The sequence below is a fragment of the Protomyctophum bolini genome, assembly GCF_963924005.1.
Source record: "Protomyctophum bolini genome assembly, chromosome: 12".
Classification (NCBI taxonomy): Eukaryota; Metazoa; Chordata; class Actinopteri; order Myctophiformes; family Myctophidae; genus Protomyctophum; species Protomyctophum bolini.
In genome coordinates, this window is record NC_137873.1 from 33,860,829 (window position 1) to 33,870,799 (window position 9,971).

The 9,971-nt window shown below is 43.3% G+C and overlaps 1 protein-coding gene across 2 annotated transcripts; it reads right to left on the reverse strand.

Annotated features, from left to right (window-relative positions):
• Positions 1 to 1,382: 1,382 nt before the first annotated feature.
• asb10 (ankyrin repeat and SOCS box containing 10) lies at positions 1,383 to 9,305 on the reverse strand. 2 transcript variants are annotated; one of them, XM_080779329.1, is made up of 5 exons: positions 8,880 to 9,305; positions 5,230 to 5,503; positions 4,281 to 4,785; positions 2,585 to 2,698; positions 1,383 to 2,093 (listed from the first exon to the last, which is right to left on the reverse strand). In XM_080779329.1, the coding sequence occupies exons 1-5, from the start codon at positions 9,217 to 9,219 to the stop codon at positions 1,908 to 1,910; spliced, it is 1,419 nt and encodes a 472-aa protein (XP_080635455.1). In that variant the 5' UTR covers positions 9,220 to 9,305; the 3' UTR covers positions 1,383 to 1,907. The 2 variants fall into 2 exon arrangements, with proteins under 2 accessions (XP_080635455.1, XP_080635456.1); XM_080779330.1 differs by lacking the exon at positions 8,880 to 9,305 and adding an exon at positions 6,796 to 7,090.
• Between the last annotated feature and the right edge of the window lie 666 nt (positions 9,306 to 9,971).

Below are 9,971 nucleotides of genomic sequence, written 5' to 3' on the forward strand. Positions count from 1 at the left end.
GTCCCGCGGTGTAACGGACCCACAGGTAATACTTTATTGTTTAGTATATATTCAGTGTTGTGAGGCATTGGAACAGGAAGTGTGCCAACAACTGATCACAGCTGATGTGAATCAGATGATTGGGACTCAGCTCAGCTGTGGCACTGTGGTTAAAAACAAGGACATGCTGCCTCAGTACAGAGAAGACTTGGAACAGACAGCACACAAATGGTGTGGCTGAAGTTGGTTGGTTATGTGGATGGCTAAGGAAAGGGAGGCCAAAGGAACGGTCAAATGCCAACTAACCATGGAACGAACTGATCACACACAGAATATAGCACATAGCTGGAAAGGGGGACAAGGTATTTTATTGATTTGCTTGCACTGTTATTGGTATTTGGTATTATTGTTAAAATGTATGCAGAAGGCTGTTTATGTATTGTGTAATGTACGTTAGTGTTGCATGGAAAATGTATTTTGTGCCTGAGATTGGAACAGTTTATGGATTATATTGTAGTGATTTATGACCATTGATACATTGTATTTTGTTTCTGTCCCAGTTCTACGTTGATCTATGAATAAATCAACTTCAAAATCATCAGTTCAGACTTCATCCTTAAAAGGCCAGCTGGGTCCGCTACACGCGGCCCGGAATGAGGTGATGTAATATGGTGATATAAGAGCGCCCCTCACTTCACACGGGTGTCAATCTTTTTCTTCGTGTTTGACTTTATTCGTTAATTGGACAATAAAGTCAAACATGAAGATTGTAGGCTATAGAGCAACATTATTCATTCCATCCAAGAATTAACCAAATGCTATTGAGGTTGCAGGCCGTATTTATTTATTTAAGAATTATAAATAATTCCTGCACCTGCACTATAACTATTAGGCTATCAATGCAAGCTTTCACTTAATATTCTCTGGATGTGTCCATGCCATGCCTTCTATATGCTATGGATGGCCGTTCTGTGTTGTTTAGCCTAATATTTGTGTGATATGACAGACCATTTTTACAGGTATCTGCATAACAGTTCGCTTGCCTTGCATGGACATGTCTCCACAATCTAGGCCTGCAGTCTGGCTTCTCGCTCGGTGCAAAGATGACGTGTTTTCTGAATGAAATCAAATCGCACCCACATGTCGTCCCTGATGGCCTTTGATGGACACAGATCCTGGTCCAAACAAGCTTGGTGGTGGTAAATGCCTATATTGTAATGCGAATTGGGTTTGTTAAACCTTTCTTTTTAAATGTATTTTTGCTGTCATTTCTGACGTTTTGGTTTTGCCATAATCTAAATTCGTCTACGATTAAAACATAATACTCTTGTGGCAGCCTACAACAATACATAATTTGGACTCACAATAAAAAAGGCACACAATAATTGCAAATGGCTAAACTTTATATTACAGGGAAAACACATAGAAAATAATTCCATTAGGTACAATCCTATCGATTATGGGCTAAGTGCAAATATGTCTAGCCTTGATTTTCAACAACCTTGTGGAAAGTGCTGTGCATTATGAACATTTTGAACATGAGCATAGTATTGCTTTTTTTGTGTGTTTGTCAAGCTATAATGTAAAAACTAATATAGTTTTTGAAAAATACAATGTTGCAATTATTGGTTTCCTATACTCTAAGAACCCAGCAGAGAGAGAGAGAGAGAGAGCGAGAGACCATAAAGGATGAATAAAATAAAGCACATTAAGATACTTTCACAAATAGTCACCCCAAGTCTATAGCACCCCCTTGTGGTGTAATAACTTTAAATGCTTTGTCTTTCTCCAATGCTTGTTTTGTGGCCTGTGTGGTTTATTAAGAACAAAAGCATTGTACGAGGCACTGAGGCAGGGTATAGTAGTCTTTCAGCAGCCTCCCTGTTTTACAAGAACAATTTCTGCATGAGGGTCATGTTTTTTTTTTCTCAGTGGAAAACGCCTCTGGATTCCAGAAGCAGGTAGTTCTTGAGGAAAGCGGGCAGGCTGAGGTTGGGCACCACCTGGAGGACGCGACCCTCCAAGAGGGTCCTGAGGCGGACGCGGGCTAGATGCTGCAGGGAGCGTGGAGTCTGGGCCAGAGAGAACAGGGACTCATAGAACTCCTGGTGTTCCTGGGTCAGGGTTAACGGAGAAACAATTTAGCAGACGCTTATAATCCAGAGCGATTTACACACAAAGAAGCATGGCAATCACATGCATAACAAGTAGTTATCATGAAACATGCGTAAGCTATACGTGACAGTGGAATATCTATATGATGAAATTGTACATATATATACTATAAAAAAAAGTGCTATATGTCTACATAAAATGCTATTCTAGTGCTGTCACTTCCTGGTTCATGTACACACTACTACAGTATTTATTTCTTTATTTTGTTGTTCATTTTTAGACTTTTTAGCAAATAATATACAGGACTAAATTATACTACATTGTATAATTGCATCACTTGCAAAACAAAAGAAAAGAAGAAAAAAAAGAAAACGTTTTCTTGAAAAGGTTATTTCTGACATGGTCGTTGAAGTATAAATGATCTAGGCTACAGTTACTAACAGACGTCTAGCTCAATGTAGATAAGACTGTGAACATTCAAATAAATCACCTTAAAGACCTCTGGAGAGACCGCTTCCACCCAGCTATCTGTGATTTTGAGTCGAGCGTAGGCATTCAAAAGGACCTCAATAGTGCGTGGAGACATACAGCAGTGTTTTAAAACCTGGAAGAGATGTCAGAGGAGCCAAGTGACATGATTCATACTGTTAAATGCCGAAGTTAGTGATGATGCTTATGAATCCATAGAATCTAAGAAACGCAGAGTAATTAAACACTTGTGAAATGAACAGATTGGTCTTCCCTCTGGGGGTTTAACTGGAAATTATGCAATTAGTGCTAATTAATCTCCTATTAACACTTGCATAATTAGGAGGCAGACATTTTGGAGCACGTGGATTCAGCATTACTTGGCACTTGCAGTTTGTTTCCAGCAGAGTGAAACACTTGATGTTGTGACTCATGAAATGTGAGTCTGTAGTATTACAATATACAATGATCTTTATAGTGTCTCTAGACCAGGGATACTCAAATAGATTTACCTGTGGGCCACATTACAAAAATGGCAAGGGGCCAGGGGCCAGTAGATAAAATTACGACATTAATGATACTTGATAACTTCTCTCTTTCAATTGCTTTATTTTCGCAAAATGTATCAAAGTACAATGTGCATGCACACAATATGTAAATAAATAACATTTCCATTTCCAACTGTTAATGGCAGCTGGGTTTCATCATTCAAATAAAATAGAATTCTGTCCGTTTAGCTATAAAATTATGTCAGGGAATAGGGATACACAGTATATGTCTTTCATTTGCATTGCATCTCCCCCCCCCCCCCCCAAGCTTTTATTTTCGTTCGAGTAATAGTACAACTCTAATAGTATTACTTATAATAATGTAATTAAAGATAACTTCATTCAGATTTTTTTATTTTTATTTCATTTTCCAGATTTTTTTTTCTTCTTTTTTTTAGATTTTCATTGGTGGGCCAGTCATAATGGTCCCGCGGGCCTGATGTGGCCCGCGGGCCTGAGGTTGAGTATCACTGCTCTAGACTTTTACTCGATAATTTCTGCATTTCTTTTAGTATTATTGATCTGTACTTGGTCATCTGTAGCCTACTTGTGTATTAATCCTGAAATGCATAAATTTCAGTAATGGGCCAGCATATTTATATTATCGCCTGCATATTAACAATTTATGTATTATTTTTTATTTATTTATGGCTTTCGCCTTTATTTTATATTATTTATGGAGGGACAGACTGTGGGCTGACAGGAAATGGGGAGAGAGATGGGGGGAAGACATGCAGTAAAGGCCGTCGGGATCGGGAGTCGAACCCGCGGCACACTGCCAGACTGGATTACCAGCCAAGGTGCCTGGACCGCTGAGCCATGGCTCAGGCCACATTTTATGTATTCTTAACCACTATTACCGCTAGTAATCAGAAAGGGATTCTTCTTCCAGGGGTCTGTTCTTGGCCACAATCTCTTAAATGAAAATCCAAAGCAATTACCGGTAGGCCTACTTATAAGCTCACAGTCACAACGCATTGTGTTGCAACGTGTTGTGACTCTGTGAGCATGTAAATCTGCTACTTTCACTTTCTCAGTGGAACACTTTCATGTCCACCTATTATGACATAATAGGCCCAGAATAGGGACACTAGGGTTCATGACATGTCACATGTGGTTAAATGTAATTTCGCCCTTTCTCAGATATAAGGATGGAATTTAAGGCCTTACCGTGGGCAGGGCTACATGCCACACCAGGACAGAGCCGTAGTTGAGCAGAGAGCGGACCACCCGCTCGGGCCGCTGAGAAGTCTTGTAGCACACCGACTGTAGGATCATCTGCAGGGGGGTCTTACAGCCATAGTTCATTGCATTAACGTCAGCTCCGTGAGTCAGCAGAAGGTCCACCACGTCTGCGTTTGCATGCTTACAGGCCATGTGCAGTGGAGTCTGCTTGTCCTGGTCTACAGTGCGCACGTCAGACCCGGCCTCCACTAACAGTTTGCACGCCTTGAAGTAACGCTCCAGCTCATGTGCCTCCTGTTGCTCCGAGCACGCGGCGTTGAGTGGCGTGAGACCCTGGTCATTCTGTTTGTCCACCGCGGCCCCGTAGCGCAGGTATAGTTCAATGTGCTCCGGAAGGCCATTCTCGGCCGCTACGTGCAACGGAGTGTCGTCCTCCCCTAGGCTTCGAGCGGTTATCGCGGCGCCGTACTGGAGGAGATGCTTGGCACACCTGCAGCAGAGGAACATTCAGGTTAGCTCTGGTCCATAGCCTTCTACTGCTTCGATTCTGCCCTGCAGTATAAGGCTATGCGACTTTCAGTTTTAAATCTCAAATCGAAATCAGACCAGCCTCTCCTCTTTTGTGGAAATCTCACGAACGTTTGACCTACTCACCAATACAAAGACGGGTTGGGTCAATAGAAAGCCTACTTTCCTTAGTGGACGCACTTTGAGCCCCCCACCACAAAAGAGGAGAGGCTGGTCTGATTTCGATTTGAGATTTAAAACTGAAAGTCGCATATAGCCTTATACAGTTATACTGCAGGGCAGAATCGAAGCAGTAGAAGGCTATGGACCAGAGCTACATTCAGGTATAACAGAGACGACAAATTATGCCCATATACATGCTTTTCTTTGGAAAAAAAAGGCATTATTCTGAACCTTTTTGACTTACTCGAGGGATTCAGAGCTGGTACACATGTGCAAGGCCATGAGGCCCTCTTCGGACACCGCGTTGGCATTTGCGCCGTGCGACAGCAGCAGCTTGGTGCACTCGGGGTGGCAGGTGTCACATGACTCGTGCAGGGCGGTGGTGCCGCCGGGCGCCAGCTCCACGTTGGCCCCACCCCCGCGCTGCAGCAGGACCCTCAGGCTGTCCGTGAAGCCTCGGCCGGCGGTGATGTGGAGCGGCGTGGTCAGCTCCTGCTCGTAGCTCAGTGACCACAGCCCTGCAAGGCAAGCAGAGGTGGAATGTGTAGTGTTATAAACACTGTCCAATCCGACACCACCATCCCAACGATCTGTGTCTGTTGGTTGGAACTATACTGGAAATGCATAGTCATTGCTCATAGGCTATTCACATGGTGCACCTCCCCCCAAGCAATAACACCAAAAGGGGTTCCCCCCCACTGGTTAATATCCAAGTTATATAAATCTAAATTACCTAATGTTTAATGATCAATTTAAGAATTGGACTAATTGTGCCACTCCTTAGAATCAGTTGATGAACTGAGATCACAGATCATTTTGTTGCTTGCTTGTTTTGCACATCTGTGTCAGACATAATGTGACACTGTGAAGAAATGTAATTCCTGTCCTCGTATGAGTAGAAAATGAAACATAACATACTGGGCGATTACAAGGGAATATAGGTATTGGTTAAATATGGTGAATATTTTAACATCGAAATGTAGTGTATGGAAATGTTATTGTTTTGTGTAGGCTAGTTAAAATGGTACATTCATTTTCTGTTGACAAGGTTTGATCATAGGGGGAGCTGTGGGGGAAAAGCATGTTAGCAATAGGAAGTGAGGTACCAGGAACAGAAAGATAGTTTGGTGGTGTTTGGAAAACATTTTTTTAAGACCAATACAAAACCAGAATGAGACATTGATAAACCACAGAATAGTGGGGTCTGAGAACGTTGAGATCTGAAGAAGAACAGTTTGGTCAAGGAACATTTCTGAGGGTTTAGCTCTGAATCCTTTCAGGGCTTTTGGACAAATAAGGAACCTGCATGCAGACCTCCTGATTTGAAGGTAAGGCAAACATTTTACCTTTTTTTGAGCATTGCATTGCCTTTTTATTTGATGACTTTATGGATTACTTGATTTTTTGGAAAATAGAAGATCTACACTTTTTGGTTAGATTCTTTTGGAATAACCTTTTTGATTCTTTGACTCATCGAAGAGACATTGAAAGGAACTTTGCGGTGCGGGACAGACTTAATCTGAGTTTGAACATTTTCATTTGTATTTTGATATATTGATTGTTCAATTGAATTGATTTATTTTGTTTGATCAAGTTTAAGTCAGATAAATATATTGGAATGTAACTTCAAATGCAAAAGTTTTGTGTTTTCCTTTTTGCCTGCAACACAGTTTGGTTACAGTATAAACAATTACTCATGCAGGTACAGGACCTTTTATTTCTTTTAGTTCTTTAATATAACTCAGACATACAAGTTTATGGTTCTGATTGTTGTAACATAACATGACCTCAAAACATTCACAAGACCTACTCAGTGTTCTGATGTTGAACCTGAAGTTCTTCCACTCCTCTATGTTGCTGGTGTCATAAATGGCGTCGATAAGGTAGTCGTACTCTTCGTTCTCGTCCAGGATGCCAATAAGCGTCAGGTCATCTCCCACGAGCAGACAGTTCCAGAAGTGCAGGACACAGCCCGTGGCCTGAGCGGTGGCAATCACATCGCTGCGGTAGGGCTTCTGTTTACGCCACTTTATGCCAGGTATCGCAGTGGTCATGCTGTAGTGTAGCCTGTAGGCTATGATAAAACTCTCACGTAGCAATGAAAAATGGTCTCAGCAGTCTTGTTTTGAGTGTGGTTTCTATTGAAGGCAATGAGCTCTTATGCAGCCTGTCTGCTTGGACAGGGTTATTTTAAGGAGGTGTTATTGTTATGTGATATTCTGGGTGCCCTAGCTAGGCCTAGGAGTAGAAACCTACCTGGGCTGTGGCCCAGAGGGGTGAATGACTGCTGCGTCACATTGCTCACATGCATGTGGCAATGAACTCATTATGGTTTAATGGATGTGCATCATTTTAATTGTGTGAACGGTGTAACACAGGATCAAACCAGGAAATGTCACATCACAACTTTTGCTTATTCCTTCTAAATCTCTGTATATAACTCGTTGAATCTCTGACTTTACATCAATATTGTTCTTATAATAGTTGGTTTGTGGCTAAGTATTAAGATTATAAAGATCGCTTTTGTCTTTGCTGACAGGCACTCAAATGAGATAACGTCCTGTAAGTAGACTTGGTTGGAAATAAAACTAGTATTGACTAATCATTACAAGTGGCTCTTATTTTGATGAGGAAGTTTCTGCACAGGAAGTCCGTTTCAGTTGTAAACAAGCTATGATGAATGAGCTGTCAAAGTGCTAGTCGCCACTTAGAGACCATAGGCTATTTACAATATGAAAACCATGCATGGTCTGTCACTTAAACAACGTAGGTTACACACGTTGGAATTAAACATGGAACCTACAGCATTAGGTGAGTGTTGGACGTTTGTGGTTGTGCTACACCTGCTGCTAGTGGGATCCTCCTGCTGCTTAACGACTACAAATACACTGTGCAGCTTTGCATCTTTGTATCTTTTGCATCTGCCCGTGTGAAAGCAGCATAACGTTGTGGCAGGATACGTACAGGTGCTCCTTTTGAGTAGTAGTAATAATGTGCCCCCCTGCTTATATGAGACAATTTAGAATGAAACTTCTATGACAGTGCTGACATAATGAAGTGACATTATTCCTATATTAAGGCGTCTTACTGGTAGTCAGTACTGTAGTAGCTGCTGCATGACCTCCAGTGACTGAAACACTTTGCAGTTCAAGTAGTAACACTAGACCAAAATAAAACAGCAGCTGCCATGTTGATCAACAGTAGAGTCATGTCTTGCATGTCTAGACTGTCCTCTCTCTCTGCCCCCATTCCTGTCCCTCTACTCTCATATCTAGAGAGTAAAAAGAAAAGTTAAAAAAAACTAGAAATTCACTCTGTCGAGATGCCACCTTGCACACAAGTAGGCCATGCATGGCCTACTTGTGCGCAAGCAGAGTGCACTATGAGGTGCGCTCACCACTGGTATCACCGCTACGACTGCTACTGAGTCCTAGAGCTCTCTGCTGTCTGGGTACGACTGCTGCTCTGAGTCCCTATAGACTATAGAGCTCTCTGTCTGGGTACGACTGCTGCTCTGAGTCCTAGAGCTCTCTGCTGTCTGGGTATGACTGCTGCTCTGAGTCCTAGAGCTCTCTGCTGTCTGGGTACGACTGCTGCTCTGAGTCCTAGAGCTCTCTGCTGTCTGGGTACGACTGCTGCTCTATAGAGTATGCATGCATACACACACACACACACACACACACACACACACACACACACACACACACACACACACACACACGCACATACACAACCGATCGCAGTACTTGCATGCTCTACTTGAGCAAGTATAATAATCTCATGACGTACTATAAAATGGATGCTCTTCATACAGTACACATTGGCATATGTTTGGTTGTATACTATCTAGTTTCATAGGGGATTAGGACAGGTGTCCGCCTGCATGTACTATACCTTCTCCTCTGGCAACCCAGCGCATGTCTCCACCCTGTGGCTCGATGACGAGGTTGGCAGCGGTGGAGCCTTTGGGGAAGAGGCGCCGCACGGCTTCAGTGTCTCCCGTATAGAGGGCATTCTGGATGACCGGGTCGTAGCATAGCGCCGGCGGCCGGGCCACGCTGCTGGACCTCCTCAGCGACGACACCCTGTCCCTGGCCTCCTTCTTCAGCTGGTAGCCATTGAGCTTGCGGGAGGCCAGCTTCTTCTTGTAGTCGTCTCTCTCCAGCATGTCGACTTCGTCCAGCTGGAAGGAGCGCAGCGCCGTGGAAGAGAAGACGAAGCTGCCATGTGCCATATTCTGAATGTCTTGCCCCGGGAGGGTGGTGGTGGTGTTGGACAAGGCGTATGGTTATCAACTTTACACAGTCCGTCTCTGCAGGTTTTCTGTCTCTTCTCTCCAGCCTGTTGGCTGCTCGCAGTGTTGTTTATATGTGACTCTCGCTGCAGTGTGGCAAGAGAGACTATTTATACCTCTCTTTTATGGCCACTTCAGCTATACAGTACCTCTGCTTGCCAGCGAGTATGTTACTTCTCTGTAACACTATAGTATCAAACTCTCATTTTCTGAAACGAATTGAATGAACAGTTTCTTATTTGGATACCTGTTGACTGGATTGTATAAGAATATAACCATGACAGAAAGGATGTAGAGGACTACATGCAAATATTTCTTTCTTTCTTTTCCCAAGGAACAGACGGACAGGCACCCGTGGGCGGAATGCTGCAACGTAGAATATTCTAGGATTTTTCAAAGGTTGGTGAAAAACACTATGAATCAGCTGGCAGTCAAAGTGGGACAAAGGTTGAGTCGAGGTCTGTGAACCTCTGAGGTCACTGGTCTGTGAGTGGTGTCTAGTCTGGAGGGGACTATGAAGTTGAAATCTGTGGCTCAGGAGGTAGAGCACTGAGGAGCAGGTCGTCCAATGATCCGTGGGTCGGCGGTTCGAATCCCGGCTCTTCCTGTCCACATGTCGAAGTGTCCTTGGGCAAGACACTGGACCCCACCTTGCCTCCAGTGGTTGCCAAACGTGCCACCATTGGTGTGTG

Bases quoted from the DNA above. Each gene is read 5' to 3' on its own strand.
- asb10 (XM_080779329.1), bottom strand. From the start codon at position 9,219: ATGGCACATGGCAGCTTCGTCTTCTCTTCCACGGCGCTGCGCTCCTTC. The intron at 5,504-8,879 runs GTATAGTACATG...CTTGCCTTGCAG, and splicing joins CTGGGTTGCCAGAGGAGAAG to GGCTGTGGTCACTGAGCTAC. The intron at 2,094-2,584 runs GTGATTTATTTG...ACCCTGACCCAG, and splicing joins TCTCTCCAGAGGTCTTTAAG to GAACACCAGGAGTTCTATGA.